Below are 22777 nucleotides of genomic sequence, written 5' to 3'. Positions count from 1 at the left end.
TTTCTTCTGGGTCCTCTGAAGCTACTCTAAATATGGAGCTGACACAACTTATCAAGTAAGTGGGAGAGATGAATATAAAAAAGGGAAGAAAATTCATTCCTTTGGTCAAACTGTTTGTAGAAGTCATACTCATTTTCCAAAGTCTGGAAACAGCTTTTAGTTACACAGCTATTAACTTTATCAGCATGGTTTGACTTTTCTCAGGAGAGATCACTAGAGATTATCTAGGGATAAGAATAATTGCACTTTCTATTTTTCAGGTGAGGCCACTGCAGAACCATCATCCCCTGAGTTGGGGGTCCTGTCAGACCCATACAGTGGCTCGGTTATTAGTTAATTAATTCAACAGATATTTATTGCATTCCTATGATATGGCATGACCACTAGAATGTTGGAACTATAGAGCTTAGTAAATACAGTCCCTGAATGCAAGAACAATATGCTCTTGCTGTAACTGTTATCCATCAACACTGAAATTTTAAAGGAGTATATAAGATTGGAATTTATTAAAAATTATCATCCCCTTCCTAAACTTCAGCAGAGTTTTCCTTCTACGGGACCATGTAAATATGCCATAACAGCTATCAGAGTATTGAAATTGTTTGCATGTCTCTTGTTTCCCACCAGTTTTTCGATAAATCTTAATGAATGTAAAATGAATAATTAAAATGAGTGAGCCCACTTGAAGTGTCTCCAGTGAAGGTGACATTGCTAGCCCAGTGGAGGACAATACCTGTAAAGGCTGTATCTCAGAAGCACGGTTGTCTCTTGTCAGTTGCATCATCTCTTTAATTTGGTAGAGTGCGTAGACCAAAGTCACCCAGGGGGAGGAGCTGACCCCCCAGGCTGGTTTGTTCACATCTTCCTGTTCTTCCTGGTGCTTGGTTTTCTTGGGTGGAAGTCTGGGCTCAATGCGTGGCATGACATCTTCTGTCTGTTGCTGTACCAAGTCGATGGTTGCTATGGGAACAGGACTGGAGGGAACAGGAATCCTTTCTGCCAACATTGTCTTGTCTGGAGAGAAAATAATGTTTAAATTATTTTTCAGTTTTCTACATATTTAAATAAAGGCAAATAAGCCAGGTGCAGTGGTGCACAACTATAATCCCAGCTACTTGAATGGCTGCCTTGAGCCCAGGGGGTTGAGACCAGCTTGGGCAACAGAGTGAGACTCTGGCTCAACTAAATAAGTAAACTGACAATTCTATAAACCCATTCTAATTTGTTTAGCAACATTAATAAATTTTTGTTTACCAAGGATTTCTTTATGTGGTGCACGACTTCTTTGCTTGGTCTCCTCATAGGGCTTAATAGATATTAACTTATATTTATTTAAGAAATCTAGTTTTCAATTTAACTTAGATATAACATTGTATGGAGCATAGGTTACAGTTAATGCGCTTTAGTCCCCTTGGAGGATTGCAATTTTAAAGGTAGCATCAAAACAGCAAAAGCTATCTGGAAGCTTTTTACTGAAGGCTCAAACTGAGACTTGTAAGAGGTATGATCCATATGAGATTATAAAGAAAAAAAGTAAGAAACCCAATATTGCTCTTTTTTTCTGAATAACTCAAAGTGATTAAAATCTACCTATGTGGTTTCTGTAATAAGTAAGTTTTTGTCCTGACAGAAGTACTTTGGATACTTGAAGCCAGGGCTCATGGAAGGATAGGACAGCCAAAGAAGACTATCCCTGCACAGGGACTAAGGAGCTGAGCAAGAGTTATATGTATTCTACTGGTTGACCCTTTTCATTAAAAAGTTGATTTAAGCTGGGTGTGGTGGCACAAACCTGTAATCCCAGTGGCTCAGGAGGCTGAGACAGAAGGATCACAAGTTCAAAGCCAGCCTCAGCAAAAGCAACTCAGTGAGACTCTGTTTCTAAATAAAATACAAAACAGGGCTGAAGATATGGTTCAGTGATCAAGTGCCCCTGAATTCAATCCCTGGTCCTTCCACCGCCAAAAAAAAAAAAAAAAAAAAAAAAAATGCTTTAACAAGTGGTGCATGCCTGTAATCCCAGCGACATAGGAGGCTGAGGAAGGAGGATCGCAAATTCCAGGTCAGCCTGGGCCATTTAGCAGACCTTATCTCAAAATAAAAAGAGCTGAGGACAGATCAGTGGTAGAGCGTCCCTAGTTTCAATTCCCAGTACAATCTCCAGTACTGCCATCTCCTTGTCCCTGCCAAAAAGATTGATTTAAATTCTCATCTATACATTATACTTTACAAAACAATTTTACTAAAGGTCATATCTAGTTCAGGGAAAACTTCAAATTTCAGGTTTAGACTTTCATTTTCTTCAAATGAAGGTAAAGGCATAGATAGTAATACCACTCCCTACCCCTAGAAGTAAAATTACTGTAGCCTTATATGTATTTGACTATTGAAATCCCTCCAGAATACCAGGGAAATTTAAAACCAGTACCATAAAACAAAACAAGAATGTTCAAGCTTCCTAATATAATTCTTTTTAGCAGAGAAGGAGGCTTCTCTCTAACATGGCACACACTGAGGAAATCCACCCAGGTAGGCCCATCGTATACTATTACTACTTCCAGGTTTCTGAGGGGCACCTGTGGAATTCCTCATGGTCTGGACCATTAGCAACATCAAGAAAGAATGGAAATGTTTACCTTCTTCCTCATCTGGCACTGCCAGCCACTGGATCAGGGCAAAGAGCAGGAGGATCACCAGGCAGGCCATGCCAATGCCTCGGAAGGTTGCAGCAGCCCCTGTGAAAACAATCAGAGGACCGTAGAGGAATTCCAGGAAAAGCAGATGGCCCTCCTCCCAAACTGTCAATGTTCTAAAGTTCAGGCACAGGAAGCACAGCTTTCAGTGAATCAGAGGACAGTGCCCTTCCGCTAGCTTTCCCTAAAGGTGCCCCTGGCGTTGGCACTGGTTCTGTTGTTTGTCAGTGATAAAACTGCATTTTTAAAGGATTATAAGGGATTGTTTTTCACTGCCTTCCATTGCAACATCTAATAGTCAATGGCATTCTCTTCTTTGTAAACACCATTTACCTACCTTTTTACTAACAGCCCTATTAATCTGTAGTGGGATGGCAGAGCTTATATAGTGTTATAAACTCACATGTCTCTGAGCCCAACTCACCATGACTGAGCAGTCACAGTCCCTAGAGCAGAATAATCTCATTTCCACCCTGGCCCCTATATTTCCAATAAAGGAGATCTGATGAGGCAGACAGGCTGTGTTAATGCAGATATACTAACATGATCAAAGTCAGTATACAGTTAGTTAGACTCTCCTGGTTCAAATGATGAATTTTCTTTTCTTTAGCTTTATTATCATCAGGTTTGGGGTACCACACTGTAAACCAAAAACATATGTGCTTATTCATTTTTTTTGGCTCCTTTGAAGAATCTATGTAGCATCTCATTAAACTGTTAGTCAGAGGAGTGTGCACAATTATAGGCTGCCTTTAATCATCTTAACAACCTAACCACATGCTTTAGAATTATAACTAGCCTGAAATTTAGAAACAGAATACAAATACTAGAATTTAGCTTCTGGCAATATTCAGTAATAATGTGAGTGTTCATGAAGTATTGCTGAAAAATTATGTTTTCACCAAAGGAAAAAAGAAAGTCCTTTTTACCAAAATAATTGACTAACACGCCTCCAATCATGGCACCACATCCTCTCCCCAATCCCAGGTGAAGGCCCTGCAGGATGCCCTGTGCAGACGTCCTCAGCTCAGGGGGAACAGCTGCACTGAGGTAAGAAATACATGCTGCCCAGATGGCCGCGTGTGTCACTCCTGGAGAAGGAAAGAAACAGAAAAACAGGAGGCATCAAATGTCTGCTTAGAACTCCTTCAGTTACCCCATTTAGAATGTGAATTATTTAAATTTTAAACACATGCATTCTCTCTCTCTCTCTCTCTCTCTCTCTCTCACACACACACACACACACACACACACACACACACACACACACACGTACATTGGTAAAGTATCCATAGCAAAAAGTTCACCACTTTAACCATTTTTATACATTCGGTTCAATGGAATTATGTACACTCACACCGTTCTGCAACCATCAACAACACCCATTTCCAGAACTTTTTCACCTGAAACAAAAACTGTACCATTCTTTAACCCCTCCCCTTCAGGCCTTGGCAACCCCTTTTCTTTCTATTTCCATGAAGGTCATTACTCTGAGTATCTCATACAGTATTTGTCCTCTTTGTATCTGGCTTATTTCACTTAACATAATGTTTTAAAAGTTCATCCATGTTGCAGCAAGTTTCAGAATTTCCTTCCTTTTAAAGGCTGAATAATACTCCAATATATGTATATATCACATTTGCTCATGTATTCTATTGGTGGACATCTGAGTTGTGTCCACCTATTTTGTTTTTTCGTTTTGGGTACTGGGGATTGAACTAATAAGGGTCATTTAACCACTGAGGCACATCCCCAACCCTTTTTATTTTTTAGTTTTCTCTCGTTTGGGAGACAGGGTCTCACAAAGTTGCTTAGGACCTCGCTAAATTGCTGAGGCTGGCTTTGAACTCATGATCCTCCTGCCTCTGCCTCCCCAGTCACTGGAATTACAGGGGTACACCACCACACCCAGATATGTTCACCTTTTAAAGGCTAGTGTGAATAATGCTACTATGAACATTGGTATACAAGTACCTGTTTGTATCCCTGATTTCAATTATTTTGGATATACACAGCTCAAAGCAGAGCTTCTGGGTCACATGGTCACATGCTTAACATTTTGAGGAACCACTGAACTATTTTACACAGTAGTTGCACCATTTACATTCCCATCAGATAAGAACAAGAGATCCAATTTCTCTACCACTTATTTTTGGATTTTTTTTTCTCTTAAATAATAGCAATCCTAATGAGTGTGAAGTAGTATTTTGTGTTTCTGATTTGCATTCCCCTAAATACTAATGATGCTGAGCACTAGTGATGCTTTTTAACCATTTGTGTATCTTCTTTGGAGAAATGGCTATTTGAGTCCTTTGCCCATTTTTAAATTAAGTTGATTTCTGTTGTTGAGTTGGAAGAGTTCTTTATAAGTTCTGTGTATTCATATCTTAGTGAGCACCTACTCTGACATTAAGATTATTTCCATTTTTCCCCATTATGATTAGCACCATAATTTACAAAGCTGGAGATAAAGCTTTTTATGTAACTTAGATTATTTACACTGGCTATAATTCCACAATTGAGGTTAATGGTTCAGAGGATATGACAATTTGGGGGAGGGGAGTACCAAGGATTGAAATCAGGGGCTCTCAACCACTGAACTACATTGATTTCTCAGTCCTATTTTGTGTTTTATTTAGAGACAGGGTCTCACTGAGTTGCTTTAGTGCCTTACTGTTGCAAAGGCTGGCTCTGAACTTGTGATCCTTCTCCCCAGTCACTGGGATTACAGTTGTGCACCACCACACCTGGCTGGAGATGACAATTTTTATGCTTGTGAATATACAGTTTTAGTTTTCCAAAAGAGTGTAGAGACAACTTACAATGCCTCATAACAACTGTATTTTACCTTCATTATCTGTTGGAGGGAGAGAGAAGTAACAGGTTTTTTAAAAGTAATTATTTTAATATATGGTAACTTTCCATTATCTGAATTAAAATATTAACTGAGACATTGATTTAAGTGTAATTTTAAAAAATATATTATCACAACAGGTTTTATAGCTAGAGAGATTAAGAAATCAGCTGGTTCTGCCTTGATTAAGTCAGGAGCTCCTTCCCTAAAAAAATGATCTCTTTTGGAGATAATATCTTCAGAAACTCACCCTAAGTTTTAGACTATTAAACTACAGAGTCAATATTCCTTTAAGATTTGATCTAACTTTTGTCTGCTTCTGACCAGAATGGATCAACAGGGTGTAGACTTACTCTCTTTCCTGAAATAACTGAAAAGCTATACAACATATATAAAGCGATGGTTCTTGAGACACTGTGCATCATCAACAAAACCAGTAACACCTGAGACATGAGAAATAAATGAGTAGCCCCAGCTCAAAGCCTAAGATATTCTGAGAGGTACAGGCACAGAGAAGAATCACTGAGTTGAAGATTCTAGCCAGGAGTCTAAAGAGACAAGGTGGCTGGTGTGTTGGGGCAAAACACCAGAGAGGAGACAGCCTTCAAAGAGAAAACTCCAGAGATCTACAGAGGGTTCCCAGCAGAGAACTAACTGTTCAACAAAGGCATGTATAGAAATTTTTCAAAGCCAAGGAAAGAACCACCCAAGAGTGTGATAGAGAGCAATTCTGGAAACCATATGAGGTTGGAAATAGTACCTGCTTCCACCAGCCAAGGTGGAAAACCTCAGGATTTCTGGGACTTGTCAAGTACTCAAGAGGGTCTTGTGTTAGTAATAATCCCTAAACACTACTCTAGTCTCACCTGAGTAATCTTAAAAGCAAGACCCCAAAAGATGATACTATTTTCAAGTAACTGAGCTATGTCCCAGAACAAAGCTCAAGCTTGTTTCTAGGAATATGAAAATATCCAGCACTCAAAAAGGGAAAAGTCACAAGTATGCCATACAATAAAAAATCACTGGGATGACCTTACTTACGTAGATCCATAATGCAATAAATGTCATTTTTACTGGGCACATTATCTCACATGCCTCATAATTGACTAAGAAACATCTAAACAATTTTCCTATCCCTTATATATGACTCAGTCATCATTTTAACTGTTTTTTGTTTGTTTGTTTGTTTTGTTTTGTTTTCCTAGTGCTGCAGATCCAACCCAGGCCTCCCACAAGCTTGGCAAACACTCTGCCACTAAGCTATATCCTAGCCCTAACCAGACTACTTTTCAACTAAAAAGTCAGACTAGATCATCAGTGGTAGCATGCACACTTAATTAATTTCCAAAGAAGTCAAATAAAGTATTTACTTTAGCTAAACAATTGCAATGTCTCTAGATAGTGCCACATTTCTCAGAAATGAATCATGTCTGGATAGAGTCTTCATTGTGAATGTTGATACAGAGGTACACAATGGGAAGAGTTTCATTTATATCGTTAAAGGGGATGTTACTTCTATTTCTTTTCAAGATGTACGACAGAATTTCACTAACACTAAAATAAAATTCGAAAGTATTCCAACACATACAGTTAATTCATTCAAAATTGATTTGATTCAATAACAAAATCCAAATTAGTGATCCATCTTTAAGAAGTGGTTTCCCAAGACCTGAAACCACATCACATGGTTGCACTTTAACTGCAATCAATTGCAGGATTTACAAGCAGACAAAGATGAGCCTCTTTGTGTATGGGACTGTATTAAAATATACTTTTTGGTTATAATTTAGATCAAATGTATTTGATCTCATTTATATTTTAGATTAAATATAATTCTTGAAGTTACTCTCAAGTGTGAAGGCTTTGGCATACACAAAATCTTGCAATAATAGGGCCTCTCTCTTTACACTACTTCAAAATTCTAGGTGTTGTCTAAAACTTAGACAACAAGGTAATCTAAGGTAATCAAACCATTTTCCACCAGGGTGACTCCAGTCTGAAGGCTTTTAAACTATTTTTAGAGCTGGCTGGCTAGTATTATGTGGCAGTTCTGAAATTCTCCTGAGTTAGATTTCTAGAGTCTCCTTATTGTTTTTGATTAGATAATTGGGAACTACAGCCTTTAAAGTAACTAATGGCATTAGCTGAAGGGAAAAACAGTAAAGTGTACAATAAAAATGTCTTCTCTGGTACTAAAGATAGAAGAAGGAAAGGCAACATTTTCTAGGGAAGACGAATTGATTTCTCTCAAACAAACAAAAAAAACTATTTCTAAACATCATGGCAATGGAAGAATCAATTAAGCCTACCCCACTTCCTAGAAAATAAACTAGCAAAACTAAGCAATCCATAGAAGGGACCGGTTAGTAATATCACCTTAAAGGCATTTGTAGAGCTATGGTTCTTATGCTTAAATTTGAATACACAACTCTCCAGTAATCTTATTAGTAATCTCAAACTCTGGCCAATATTTTTTTACAATTGTGTTCTGGTCCTCTAATTTCAGAATAATATAAAAAGCTACCTTAGAAATCTAAAAACTTTCCACCATTTTCCATATTTATACGACAAGATTGAAGAAGCCTTAGCAATTGTGCTACCTAAAACAACTCTCCTGTAAAATTTAGGAGGTAAAATACTATCATAAACTAGGAAAAGAAAATATTTCTACTTTCTTTACTTTTTATTAGAGATCTGTGCAAAAGAGTAAATGATTATTCTTTATGTGATGAAATAAGAACATTTATTTTGTGACATGGGTAAATGTGTACAGCAGAGGTACAAAATTTCAAACCCTTAAGTATGAGATAATTATGTTGGAAGAGCCAACGGTGAAAATCAAAAGATGTTACCCCTGACTGCTAACAGTGAACACACAAATTGACACCTAGCCACACCTGTTAACCCTTCCTTAGTCACTTGTCATAAATCTATCGAGATGCCTTCAATAGTAATTCATCACCAACTCACTAATAGGTGCTCAACGAATACTGCATGACTCACAAAGATCAAACAGGTCACATAAACTTAGTGTCTCAGTCCTCCCTTACTTCTAGTGAGGTTCATCAGCATTAGCTTTGAATGTGGGAAAGCATGAGGATGTAATATATAGTGCTGAGATACCGTTTGGATAACCTTGAATCACTAAAAATAATTGTGATTAATAATAAAATTTTTTATTAATAATATAGTATCATCACAGCAAATTATTCCACAAGGAATTGTGCTATTTTGCACAGATTATTTCCTTTATTCTTGGGTAGTATGTTTTTCTTCATTTTCCAAAAAGGAAACTAAGGCACCAAGAGATTAGAGTGCCATGTTCAAGGTCACAGAGACAGGCAGTAGTAGGACATGGTATGAATCTTGGATATCCACATTCAGAACTTAAGTGCTTATGTGTTGCACTGTATGTCCTCATAACAACTATTTCAGTATTCCTCAGAAAATGTAGTTGTCAGCTTTGAGAGGTTTTGTTGGTATTTCCAAACATGCCTAACAATCTACCTTCTTGAAAAAAAAAATTCCTATTCCTTCTGCCTTTTCCCCCTCATTCCCTAAAAGCTGATTTATTACATATAGCATCAAGTCTTTCATATACCCTAAATGACTCTTTAACTTATAATATTCAACACCGGTATCTCATTCTGCAATATGTATTTCAAAACTGTTCAGTCCTGGCCCACAAGAGTGCTCTATTGCAATAAATGGCATGTATGAGCAAGAAAAAAAATCCTTTCTTCTCAAGAAGACAGCTATTCTTTGTTAAATGTTGCTTGGCTTGGGGAAATCACATCATAATGGCTGGGAGGAGAGAGAACTGACAAAAGTATTGAGAACTAGAATTGTTTTGTTTTTCTTGTTTCTACCACTGATGTATTGCTTACCAAACAAAATATAATTATCCCTTTAGCACCAGCACACAGAATTAGCTGTCACAAACCTTTTCTGTGTACAGACCAAAGTTTACATTTCAATTACTTCATTGTACTTCTCATGCAGTGATGAAAGAAGCTTCTGAAAGATAAAACTTGTGAACATCCGTAAGACTGCTCTCCCTAAGTAAAGACCTTCAGTAAGAGGAGTCTCTATCAGTTAAGGTAATGCTAGCTGTTGTAACAGATAAGCCTCAAAATAATACTGATCTCACACAGTAGATACTTTCTTGATCATAAATTAAGTCCAATTAGCAGGAGATGGGAGGAGTAGCAGCTCTGTTCCATACACTCATTCAGGGATGCAGGCTGCAAAGACTCTCCACTCTTCAATGCCTGGTACCCTAGGTTTCAATACCCAGGGGAAGGAGGAGAGGGAATCAAAGCACACAGGAAATTTTATGGGTCAAGTTTAGAAGGGATATACATCATTTTTTTTTTGCTCCTATCTCACTGGTCAGAACCAATTATCCAGTCATACCTAACTGCAAGGGATATTGGAAAATATAATCTAGCTGTATGTGCAAGAAGAAAGCCAGATAGCAGATGAACTATAGCAGGGAGCCTGGCTTGTTATTATCCCTCTTAGACTTTCCAAAAATAGCAGAGAATCTGACAGAGTAATGTACTTAGCAGAGGTGGCATGGAACTTGAAAGAGATTTTATATAGGACAGGCAACAATTATTATTATAGGCCAACATTTCTACTTCTACCAGCACACAGCACTGCAAGAATCTCCTTCATGCCTCCACTTAGCACTATCTGTTGATAATGTTGATGTCTATACTATGGGCCAGATACCTGGTAGGTTCGAAGAATATGACGATATCTAAGAAATGTCCAGTGGGTCAAAAGGGTCAAGATTTACCTGAAGAAGGAGCAGACTGAGCTCCTTGTGGAGAACAGACCTACCCAGCATACAGCACAAAGCCTGACATCTAATGGCAGCTGAATAAAAGGATGATGAATTCAAACTAGGCAGGAAGTGGTCTGTATGCTGGCATATGAGAAAGAAGGCATTTATGGATAAAAGGTATTCTAGATAAGGTTGGAGAGAATTTCCAAATCCCATGTTGTGTAAAAGTAGAGAAGAAACAGATCTCTTTTATAAACTTTAGTTTGCATGTTTAAAAAAAGTGAGTTTCTAGAAAAATCTATATCTGATGTAACATTGTTTTTGGAGCCCTCATGAATTTTATATTATGCCTTTGGCACATTTCAAACAAGTTTAAGGAGACTACCACCTAACGCTGAGTGTGTTTAATGTCAAGACTTGGCAGCACTGTATATTACATCCTCATGCTTTCCCACATGAAGCTGCACACAGCTTTTTTTACTGGCTTATATCAAAGCCAGTAAAAAATATCCCTTCCCCAAAGATGGTCCTGATTCCGCTATGTTTTGGTCATCAGGCCTCAGGTTCTAATTCATAGCCAGACTTTCATGTATAATTGCAGATTAACCTCCTAGGATAGAATCTTTTCAATTATATTTCTTCTGGTACTCGGGTTTGTTTGTTTCTAATTTACCTTATTTTTTATTGTTTTTTTTATCTAACATCCATTGTACTCTGTGTGTCAAATACTGTGCTAAATATTTGCATAAATTAGCTTATTTAGTACTCATATTAATCTTTTCTATAATTCAAGTCTTAAGCTTAGAGAGATTAAGCAGCTTGCCAAAGACACGGAACTTACAGTCAGGGAGCTGGAATTCAAACCCAGATGGTCTAATTCAAGCCTAAGTACTTTATGGTTTCTAGGTTATTGTATATTTTTGTAAACTGCCTCAACAAGCCTATAGAATGAGGTGGGAGTGTAAGTGAGTAAATGATTAAAATATACCAGTGTTTTTACAGATATGCCACAGATGGCAAGATGTTATTCTAGAAAGAAATATGATATTGAAAATATAGGATTTAAGTTTTGTTTTCAAAATCTCTTCAGATATTTATAAATTTTCAGATAGAACTTCATTATTCACAAGGGTTAAAAACCGGAAAATATCAAGTACAATACCAGATACAGCAGTTATAACATATCTTTGTATAAGCATAACTCTTAGGAGAAATAAAGTGTAAGGCGTGGACTTTGTATTTAAGGGGTTAAACAAGGCAACAAAACTAGTATTTGCAAAATGACTTGAGTGCTATTAAGTGCTAACTTACACAACATAGTCCATAAATGTGAGAACAATTCAGAAAAAGAGAGCTCAGTGGGGCACACAGATGCCAGAAAAGGATGATTGGACCAGAAGACATTTCATCAAATGAATACTAAATGGAAAAAATAATTTATTTTTGAAGAAAATGTTTTTGTAACTGTTTTAGTTTTATCAACTATAAAACAAGGGCAACAAATAATAATATTATTAGCTGAGTGTGGTGGCACATGCCTGTAATCCAAGTGGCTCAGGAGGCTGAGGCAGGAGGATCTCAAGTTCAAAGCCAGCCTAAGCAACTTAGCAGGGCCCTGAGTAACTTAGCAAGATGCTCTCTCAAAATTAAAAATATATCCATATATATGTACATATATATATAATGTCATAAAAATTATATTTTTTATTATATATAGGGGCTAGGGGATGGCTCAGTGGTTAAGCACTGCTGCATTCACTCCTTGATACCAAAAAAAAAATCATTAAAATTTGTAAAACTATTCTGATTAAAAATTAATTTTAACAGTAATACCAATGACTTTTGTGTGCCAATTATCAATTGAAATGCTTAACTTAGAATATTTGTCTATCTTAGGTATTCATGTAGCAAACTACTGTTTTTTTTTAAAGAGAGAGAGAGAGAATTTTTTTTAATATTTATTTTTTAGTTATCGGCAGACACAACATCTTTGTTTGTATGTGGTGCTGAGGATCGAACCCGGGCCGCATGCATGCCAGGCCAGCGCGCTACCACTTGAGCCATATCCCCAGTCCAAACAAACTACTGTGTTTTAAGGGTTAAGCCACACAGAAAAATTTCAACCTGATAATAACAGATTGGAATCATGTCTAGAATTCCTACTGTCAGATAAGGACTACATAGTAATCCTCTTATAATTTTTCTGTGTTCTTCAAGAACCTAAAAGAAAGGAAAACATGGGTCTTACTTGGTGGAAGAGGCATGCTATATAAACAGAATAAAGCTTCATAAATGTCAGCTCAGGCCCTCCTACTGGTGACATTAAAAAACCATCTTTCATAAAAAATGTAACCCAACCCCCACTGGCAAAATATCCTACAGAAAGGAGATGACCTGGATTTCATTTCTACCTGTCAACACTAAAGTCATTAATTCAAGTAATTCAAAGTAACCTTTTAGTTATAGCAGCTCCCTGGGGTGGACTTACTCTCCTTAAATATATTTTAATAACCAGAATAATTTTGATCACATTCTTTTCTGAGTTTTGCAAAGATTTACTATAAAATCAGTACCCACATAGGAAAGAAGTATAACAAATTTGAGCTTTATTTTTATCAAATGTTTATATTCCTGATCATAACCATAAATGTTCAAACATTTCTTATGCAAAAGTAAAGGTAAAATTTCCATGAATTTTTAACATAAGATCTTGAGGAAATAAAAAACTAATCCTGCCACCTCTGGGATGGTACTTAGATCCAACTTAAAAAACAAAAATATGGACTCCTTATGGGCAGGAAATATGCCTTATGCCACTAGTTGCCTACTGAATAACATGTTAGCTGAATTGCTAAAAGGATAAGGCTGCAAAATAACACTGGCCACTGAATGTGAGAAAGATTAGAGAAAGAAATGACCTCACATTTCCATAATGGTCATACCTTGATCCCCAAATAGATCTGCGCAGCCTCTTCCCTATGGGTCTAAAGAGGAGAAATTTCCCTTTTTCTGCATCCCAAATGCTAATTAATGTTAATATAGCCCAATGAGAGAATGTTGACAGGATGATTAAGAACTTCAAGAAATCAAGGAAAACAAGGGATTTTTCTACCATGAGTTTCATGCAACTCCAAAGAAGAATAGATGGTGATACAGAACACAGTACAGCTTTTGTCTTCTCCACTTAAGCTTCGCATTAGGCAGTATTAGTTTCCATGTTGTTTTGGGGACTTTAATGTCATTTGGACAAACAATGTAAAGGCAACATAATCAAGACCACTCAAACAAATCTTTTCAGTCCGAACTGTATCCTGTGATGCAAGACTGACTCCACAGGGATGATCCACTGCTTTCTGTGGGGTGGGCATGGGTCAAATAAAGGAAGGAATTTTGGTTTTGTTGTACAGCCAAATACTCAGTATTCAGTCTGCCAAGGAATGAAATGATCTCCAGTTTTAGAAACAATGAGCTCTGTGGAAACTGGTCACAGAGCCCTCTGTTGGAGGAGGAAACTATGCATTTACAGATCTCCTTTTTTCTCTTGCTTCAATCAGTAACTAAGTTTCTCCTGGAACAAGAGAGAATAAAATGAAATATGTAAGTATAAACTATAGCTGGTGACACGAAGCAGAATTCCTGTTTAGATTCAGAACATGGCCAGTCCCCCAAATCCTGGGATGATACACCCCGAGGTATATACAGGCATTGTAAAAACACAGCCCAGGTCTGCAGTTTGGGATGATAACTCCATCGAGCCCTAGCTGTGGCACACCACCTGTGTTCCTGAGGTCCTGCTGTGCTTTCTACTTCTGGGTTTTGGCATACAGCACTCTTCCCTATCCCAGAATGCTGGCTTTGTTTAGGCTACCGGGTGGATTCCTACTAGCTCTTCAATCCCCAGCTTGTATGTGATTTCCTTAGGGAATTTTTCAATAAAATCCTCATCCACCCACTCTTGACTTCACAAAGCCAATTATTTCCTCCACTAAGCTCCTTGTCTGTTACCTAGCACATTTTTCTATGATTCCATCTAACACATTGTGTAGTAATTATATGTTTACACATCTGGCTTCCAGAACAGATGGTGAGACCTTGGGGCATGAGTTAATTTTTTTTTTTTTTATTACATTCCTAGTACCCCACATGCTGCCTGGTTCCTAGTAGCCATTTAATACATCTGATAAATTAACAGGAAAAGAGGTTTTAAGTTCAAAATAGCATTTGTTTTTCCTTCTTATAAAATTCTTCCGTTGCTCCTTAAACCATTTCATGAATGCTCTTTTCTCTTCAGTATCTTATGTAAACTTTTCTATCTAATTCATGTTAAATTAAAAGGAGAAAGAAAGTATATACATAGTTATTGCAAAATATATTTTCATAGGCACACAGATCTTTTTATAGAGTCTGTACACTGTGACATACCAATAAACAAAGCAATGAAGCCAGACAAGGAGAGAACAGGAAATAGAAGTGAGATACTAAGAACTGGGTTGCATATAGCTTGTTATTGCAAGATTCTTTCTTGTAGCTCATGTTTAGCTCTTTGTTATTCTTCAATGATATAATACAAGTATGCCTCAAGACCCTTCTAGAATTCTAGTGATTATATATGATAATTCCTTATATGCTCAATTTTCTATATATTTATATATAAATCTCCTTTTACCAATTATACCATAGAAGTATAATTTCCTGAGTGAAAAGCACCTTTAAAGTTTTTGGTTTTTTGGGGGTTTTTTTGTGGTACAGTACTGGGGATTGTACCCAGGTCCTCATGCTTGCTAGGCAAGCACTATACCACTGAGCTACATTCCCTATCCTTAAAATATATATATTTTTAAATTTTATAATTTTAATATAAATATAAATTATATCTCATTTAAATTGGGATGTTCTTTTCTCATTGCTATGGTGTAATCTGATGAATGAGTGAGCTTACATTTTTTTTTTTTTTTTTGGTACCAGGGATTGAATCCAGGAGCTCTTAACCACTGAGTCACATCCCCAGCCATTTAATGTTTTTATATAGAGACAGGGTCTCACTGAGTTGCTTAGGGCCTCACTAAGTTGCTGAGGCTGGCTTGGAACTTGAGATCTCCTGCCTCTGCCTCCTGAGTAGCTGGGATTACAGGTAGGCACCACCATGCCCAGCACATTTTATACATTCTATTTAGACATACGGTTGTAAATCTTTCATCTTAAAAGATCAAAATCATGAAAAGAAATTAATTATATTAAAATGCATTTACATCCTTCCAGTTAGGAAAAAAGATAATGGAAATCTTTAATAAAGCTAACGAAATTATATATAACCCCATGCTGTCTAGTCCAATTACTGATTTAGGAACCTGGGCTGTCACAGCAGACTCAACTCCAAATGATCTTGTCTTGAGCCTGTATTTTAATCACAATGCCAATCAATAAATAGGACAGCCAAGGTACTAACAGTGGTTTTCAGAACATGTCAATGAGCCTCCTAGAAATCTTTTCAGTTCTATCTTGATAGGAAACAGTGTAGTGAAGCCAGGGAGGAACTCAGGTCAGGATATCTGAGCAAAGATTTAGGAGGTTCATGGAAAAACAATAATGTGACTATAAAGCTTTAGACATAAACCATTAGATATAATAAAAATAATGGAAGAGATAAATAATTATGACAATATTTTTTCAATAAACATAGTTAACTTAAAAACAAAAACACCTAAATTTTTGAGAAATGAATACTTTTACATTTTGAAACCACCTCTAGATGCCTGTGCCTAACAATTATATATAGGATTATTTTCTAGAGTTCTTCTTTCTTTGTTTAGTCACAAGGGTGTGGGTCAAACCAGATCTGTTTGACTCAATGCAGCACTGCACTCAGGGTAACTGAAAAGCCAGCCCTTTGACGTCATCTCTTCCTTAACAATCACTTCAAAATCACATAAAACAGCAGGTCCACCCTTCCTTTGTAGAGTCAGATGCTGAAGGCCACATTGCTTGGTTAAGTAGAGAAATAATTCTAATTACAGCGGTTAACTTACCTTGAAGAACTTCCATGGGGAGGACAGTCCAGGCATTTTCCAGGTAGGAAATATAAATATAGCGAGCTGTATTGCAGGCCAGGCCAATGTACAGAACCCTATAAAAAGCAAAGGAAAGTTAATTAAGCCCCAAAGACTAAACACAAAACCTACAAATATTATCTACTTTTTACCCTCCATCATTGAACAGATAGGGTTCCAAATCTAGGGGAAGGTAAGCTATAGGACAATTAAATTTACCCATGATTTAGGAACAAGAATACTGCTTCTAATATATCTGCCCTCAGCCTTTCCCAAATGCTTAATATAAAAGCGAACATCGCCCTTCCTAAAACTTTAATTAGTAACAGAGACAATGTTTTTTTAAGATAGCCTGGGCACACTCCCATCTGTAATGACATTACTGGCTTCCTTCCAGGAGGCTGGAGGGTAAATATGCCTGGGATTGAAGCCACTTCACAACGACAACGGAGAAAGAACAGGATAAAAATCAGAACATGTGAACATGATTGTGGTCTCACTTATAATACCCAGGACATCAAGCAGTGTCACAGGGAGACTCTTAAGGTCACTAAAAATGATCGTCTAATGATGGATAATAAACTATTTGGAAATCAAATATTTTTCCTGTAAGTTCAAGTGATAGACTTTCACTATTTTAAAAAATATCCATGACATCACACACTTACAAAACTAATATATATTAATTTCTTGACTCCCCCACCCCCGTTCATTATTACTACAAAAAAATGTAAGTAAAAACAAAATAAGCAAAGGACTAAAGTGGTGCACCCAAGCATAAAGTTACACTCTCTCCCATTCTGAACTGGGCAGGCTGGTTTGGAAGCAAATGGTTCCTGCTTGTCTGTACTAAACAAACAGCCTGATGAGGAATTTCTCTTTCTCAGTCATTTTTCATTTTCCTAACCTTAATGCTTTTCTTGTTTTCTGATGCCAACATGACAGTCAGTGGTATTTTCCTAATCTTGCTCTGCTAACTTTTTATATTACAATCATTTCTATAAAAATTGTCCTCTTTTTCCCATCCTTGAATCAATCACAAGACAGACTATGCTCTCAGGTGCCCAGCTGGGACTGATTTTAATTAAATGTGGAACAAAAGGATGGGGAAAAGACAAAAGAAAAAAAAAAGGATTGGGTTTGAGGAGGGCTAGGAAATGGATATTAGAAAAAACTTAGGAGAACCTCCGTGAATTATTAAAAAGGCCTGGGTCACTTAGTTCTATAAATATTATATTCTTTATACTTGTGTGGTTTGATGAAATAAATATATTTCAGTTCTGTTTCATAAAAAATTTTGCTGAACATGCTTGCTACTGATCCATCTATCAAACTCCCTCAACTAGGCAGGAAAAAAACCCACAGGAAATTAAAATGCAAAATGCACTACAGAAACACAAAACAAGATCCAGGAACCTCTTTTTGCTCCTTTTTAAAGTTCTAAACCAACTCTAAGTTAGGGTAAGAGGATAGCCTCTACTTAGCCTAACTCAGAGACCAGCAACATTTTCTGTTAAGGGTCATAACCTCTATAGTTTAGGTTTCCTGAGCCACATGGTCTTTATAACAACCACTCAACTCTGCTCTGCTGGTGTGAAAGGAGTGCAGATAATATGTAAGTAAATAAGCCTGTCTACACTCTAGTAAAATTTAATTATGAACACTGAAATTTAAATTTCATATAACTTTTATGTGTCAAAAAATATTATTCTCCTTGTGACTTTTTTCAGCCATTTCAAAATGTAGAAATGATTCCTAGTTCATGAGTCATACAAAAAGAGGCAGCAGGCCAGATTTGGTCCTTAGGCCATAGACCTAACCCCTGGCCTAAGTTGTTAATTCTTAACCTTGGCTTTGTATCAGGTTTACTCTGGTAATTGTTTAAAACGACAGATGTCAAGGCCTACCCATCTCAATAAAGATCTCTAGGCTGAAATGCAGGTATGGTGCTTCTGAAAGCTCCCCAGGTGGTTCTGATAACTGAGTCAGCCAGGAGAATCACTGGTGTAACTCATTCCAACCTGTCTTCAGTAACACTTTCCCATAATCCTATCATACAGTATATTTGGTAATCCACCTTCCTAAGGTTCACATTGCCTGTCTTCAACCTTTCTTTCAAGCCCGACTCTGAATCAGAGTTGCCATGACAACTGCTATGCAATCCAGTGTGGGCCATAATACAAAGCTCCTGGCTAAAGTAACCCAAAGCCAATTAACCCATTTTGGGAAGTAGAGGATGCTATGCCTTCAAACCTCTACCCATGTGCAATTCACTCACTGGAGCTACTGATCCATAGCCTCTGGGACTCTTAGGTCTCAGACTGCCACCAAGAGCTTGCTATAGACTTCACTTCTTTCCCACATTTCTAATGTCAAAACTGATATTCCTTTAGCATCAAACAGGTGCCCTAAAAAAGAAAAGCAAAATAAGAAGTATCCACAGCAAGGTACTCTCTCTCTGACACTCAGTTTCCTCATGTCTCAAGTAGGATAACAGCATCTCTTCTGCAAATACAATGATTCACCCAAAATAATCACTCAATTAATGATAGTATTTTCATTATTTTAGAGGAAAGTATCCAAGAAATTCCCTTTGGTTTTCTAAAAGAACTTTATCCCAGAATTGCAAAAGAGGAACCTGTTAGTATTTGAATCGCAAATGTCCCTTAAAGTCTCATATGTTGAAGGTGTGGTCCCCAGCTGATAGCCCTGTTGGGAGGTAGTGAAACCTTTAGGAGATAGGGTCAAGTGGAAGGAAGTTAGGTCATTGAGGACCTGCCCTTGAAGGGAATATTAGGACCCTGGCCCCTTCCATATTCTCTTTGCTTTCTAATTGCCATGAGATAAACACTTTTACTCCGTGGCCTGCTCCCTACCATGACTGCTTTGCTACAGGCCAAAGCAACAAGGACAACATGGACTGATATCTTGAAAACTGTGAGCCAAAGCAAATCTATCCGCCCAACCTCCCACCCCCACCTTGTCCCCTTCAATGTTGGGGATTGAACCCAGAGCCTTATAATGCTAAGCCAGTGTTCTACCACTGAGTTATATCCCCAGTCCAAACTTTCATCTTTTGATTTGTTATCTCTGGTATTTTGTTGCAGTGACAGAAAGCTGACTAATATAGAGCCCAGCATTCTTCCTCACCAACTATTTTGGGGAGACCATGGTTTCAAGAAACTAGCACAGATAAAATTATGAGCATAAAGAAAGGCAGCATTTGGATCTATGAAAAGGCAAAGATAAAAAAAATATATTTATTCAATAGTCATTGAAAAGTGCAACTAAAGAATTTTTTTTTAATATCTGAACTTAAGCTGCCATATTATTCCATTTTATAGACTGAATTTTGCCCAGAATTCATAATTCCTAACCTCTAGAATCTCTGAATATGACTATATTTGGAGATAAAGGTTTTGAAGAGGTAAGGTGAAATGAGGTCATATTGGTGGGTCCTAATTCAATGTGACTCATGTCTTTAGAAGAAGAGAGTAGGAGACAGGCATGGGGGAAAGCTGTGAAGACACTGGAAAATGAGCCACAGGGAGGGGCCTTCAAAAGAAATCAACCCTGATGACACCTTCATCTTGGACTTTGAGACTCCAGATCCATAAGGAAATAAATTTCTGTTTTTTTAGGCCACCAAGTCTGTGGATTTTGTTATGGCAGCCCTAGAAAACTAATACATTCACTCTCACAAAATTAAGGATTTGCTGATAAAATGAAATTTATAATGTGTTTTACTAGATCATCTTATAGATCACCAAATGCTTCTTTATGTGTGGTGTAGAGCACATGTTCAGAGTCCCAGAATATCCCTGGGCTCTAAGGTCTGGAAACACAGATGAACAACCTAAAAAAATGCTTCTCGATAAGACACAGATACCTATTAAACATCTGTAGTGATAAAGGTCAGTAATAACGTCACTCTTTTCCTTTTTCATAACAGGAAGTCAGTAATAAAAGTAGGCAAGAAACAAAGGCAATTTTAAAACAGGTGGTTGGTATAAGTGAAGTTATCTACAAAGAGGAACACAACTAGTAAGAGGGGATATATAACTACACCATGGAAAACCTAAATCGCTTGTTAGATATCTTGATTCTATATTTGTGCAAACTATAAAAGTATGAGAAAAGGTACTTATGACATTTTTAATTTCTTATACAACCACAGTTCACAGTATTAGCAGTATATATTGGTTGGTAATAATCTGATAATAAAACTGATACTTTTAAAAACAGTCTTCAAGAAGTAGATAACAATTAATTGTGAAGTCACTCTGGAATTTCTTACAGAATGTAGGTTAGACATAATGCCCTATTTTTCTAAATTTAACCAACTATAGTGTGGCTGAATGCCCCATAGGAACCATACAAAACTATAATGTGTATGAATTTCCTCAAAAAACATTTATTGAGACACCACTATATGCTAGTATACATTGTACTGGACCCAAGGGGAATAAAAATGAAGAAGAAATCTTCCTTGCCAGAAGAAACAGTCTACTGGGGAAAAAAGACACATAAGCAGGAAAGTTAAATACAAGTAAAATAAAATATGCTAAGAGGGGGTGGGGTTGTGGCTCAGTGGTAGAGCGCTCTCCTCGCCCATGTGCGGCCCTGGGTTCGATCCTCAGCACCATATAAAAATAAATAAATAAAATGAAGGTATTGTGTAAATAAAAATAAATACAAAATAAAATATGCTAAGAGTACATGGGAACACAAAGATCAGGCCCTTAGCTTACAGGAGTTCAGAGACACCCAGGGTAGAAGCAGCTAGAGACAGAAGATGGGGAATGCCCCAGGGAAGTGTAAACAAAGTGAACAGAGGTTAACTATAAAGCCACCTGGGTCTACAGCTAGAGAGGGTCTTTCAAAGATACAAAAGGGGTCCTAAGCTAAGGACTGAAGAAGAGGTACCAGTGAAAGATTCTAGTCCAGGCCCATTCTGGAAATTATTCCAGAGACAGCACAGGGTGTAAGCAGCAAAGAAAGGCCTAAGCAGGCCCTCCCTACAGTGCTCATCTGCCTCTTTCCATTCTCAGGGAAGGAACAGAGGTCCATCACTGTTTTTCAATAAGCAGACAAGTAAATAAGGAATGATGCTGGCCCTATGGCTCTCCAACCCAGTAGGATTATTATCTGGGTTTCTACTTTGTCTTTAAAATTGTGCAACATCCAACTAAATTCATATTTAATATCATTCCTGTATTAATAATATATTAGGAGGAAACTGGGGTTGTGGTTCAGTGGTAGAGCACTTGCCAAGCACATGTGAGGCACTGGGTTCGATCCTCAGCACCACATAAAATCAACAAAATAATACATTAGGAGGATGGATGTGAGTAAACCGTGGTTATCCAAGTAGTTTTAAAAGGCACATGACATAACCAGTGATGCCTTAATCATTTTCATTCTAGACAAAGAAACTGATGGCCTTTGGAGACAGCTTAAGGAAAGCACTGGTTTGCCACACAGATCATTAGAAAGCATATGTAATACAATGGGGCATCTGGATTTAAAAAAAAACAACTGCTGATACACACAAGATTCTATTCTAAATCATCCTTCCTTGCAATCTATCTGGCACAATGCTCTGCCTAGCAACCTGTCCTCTGGCCCACGTGAATGCCAAAAGGACCCACTGGCACACAGTGTCCTAATCCTCCTCCAGCCATCACTCAGCTCCATCTCATACCAGGTCTATGTCCTTTACCTGTGATCACTGCATCACAGGTTTGCCACATAACACTTATCTCCATTGTGACTACACATCCACAACCTGAAAGCATTTCCATGGAGGGTGCTATGTTATATCCATTTTATCCCCAGTGCCTGACACACAACAGGCAGTCAATAAAATATTCAAGATCTAGAGGGAAAACATGAATGCTCTAAATAAAACACCAATTAACAAATATGTAACGAACATAATCTGTGCTAAGTGCTAGGGATACAGTGGTGGAAAAGATATATACTATGCACATATTGTACTCACAATTACATGTGTGTGTTTATTTTAAGATTCCTAGTTATGGTACAGGAATAAGTTATGAGTTTGTGAAAGAATGAATTGACTTAATTCATTAAAAAAAACAGATGTATACAATTGGCAACATTTTTGACTAAAGTTAATTGACTTTGTTGAAGATGAACATTGAATTATCAATGAAGAGCTGGCTATGGTTTGCTTTTGGGGAGCATCCTGAAGCTCCATGCAATGTGCAAAAAAGCAGATAACAGAGTGCTGCTCCCCACTGGCCTATCTCACCAAAAGAAGAAAAGCTAGCATACAAGCCACAAAGCATAGGGTCAATGGCATGCCCCTGGCACAACTGAAGGGATCTCCACTAGAGTCCTCAGAGGCCATCAAGCTTCTATTACC

At 37.4% G+C, this 22777-nt stretch overlaps 1 protein-coding gene across 3 annotated transcripts in view; it reads right to left on the bottom strand.

The window, feature by feature from the left end:
- Window positions 1-22777, bottom strand: part of Mfsd6 (major facilitator superfamily domain containing 6) — a 62296-nt gene that overhangs the window by 3387 nt on the left and 36132 nt on the right. For 2 of the 3 annotated variants that reach the window (XM_026389069.2, XM_026389071.2), the window contains exons 3-6: window positions 16366-16463; window positions 3623-3784; window positions 2637-2735; window positions 734-1014 (exon numbers count right to left, since the gene is read on the bottom strand). In XM_026389069.2, the coding sequence (XP_026244854.2) occupies window positions 734-1014; window positions 2637-2735; window positions 3623-3784; window positions 16366-16463 (640 nt within the window). Of the gene's footprint in view, window positions 1-733; window positions 1015-2636; window positions 2736-3622; window positions 3785-16365; window positions 16464-16605; window positions 16652-22777 lie in introns of those variants that run through there. The other variant, XM_077799100.1, reaches the window with a different exon arrangement.

Source organism: Urocitellus parryii, chromosome 1 (assembly GCF_045843805.1).
Source record: "Urocitellus parryii isolate mUroPar1 chromosome 1, mUroPar1.hap1, whole genome shotgun sequence".
In the NCBI taxonomy this organism is placed as follows: Eukaryota; Metazoa; Chordata; class Mammalia; order Rodentia; family Sciuridae; genus Urocitellus; species Urocitellus parryii.
Note: the sequence above shows the minus strand (reverse complement) of the source record. Positions and strands in the feature narration are given on the sequence as shown.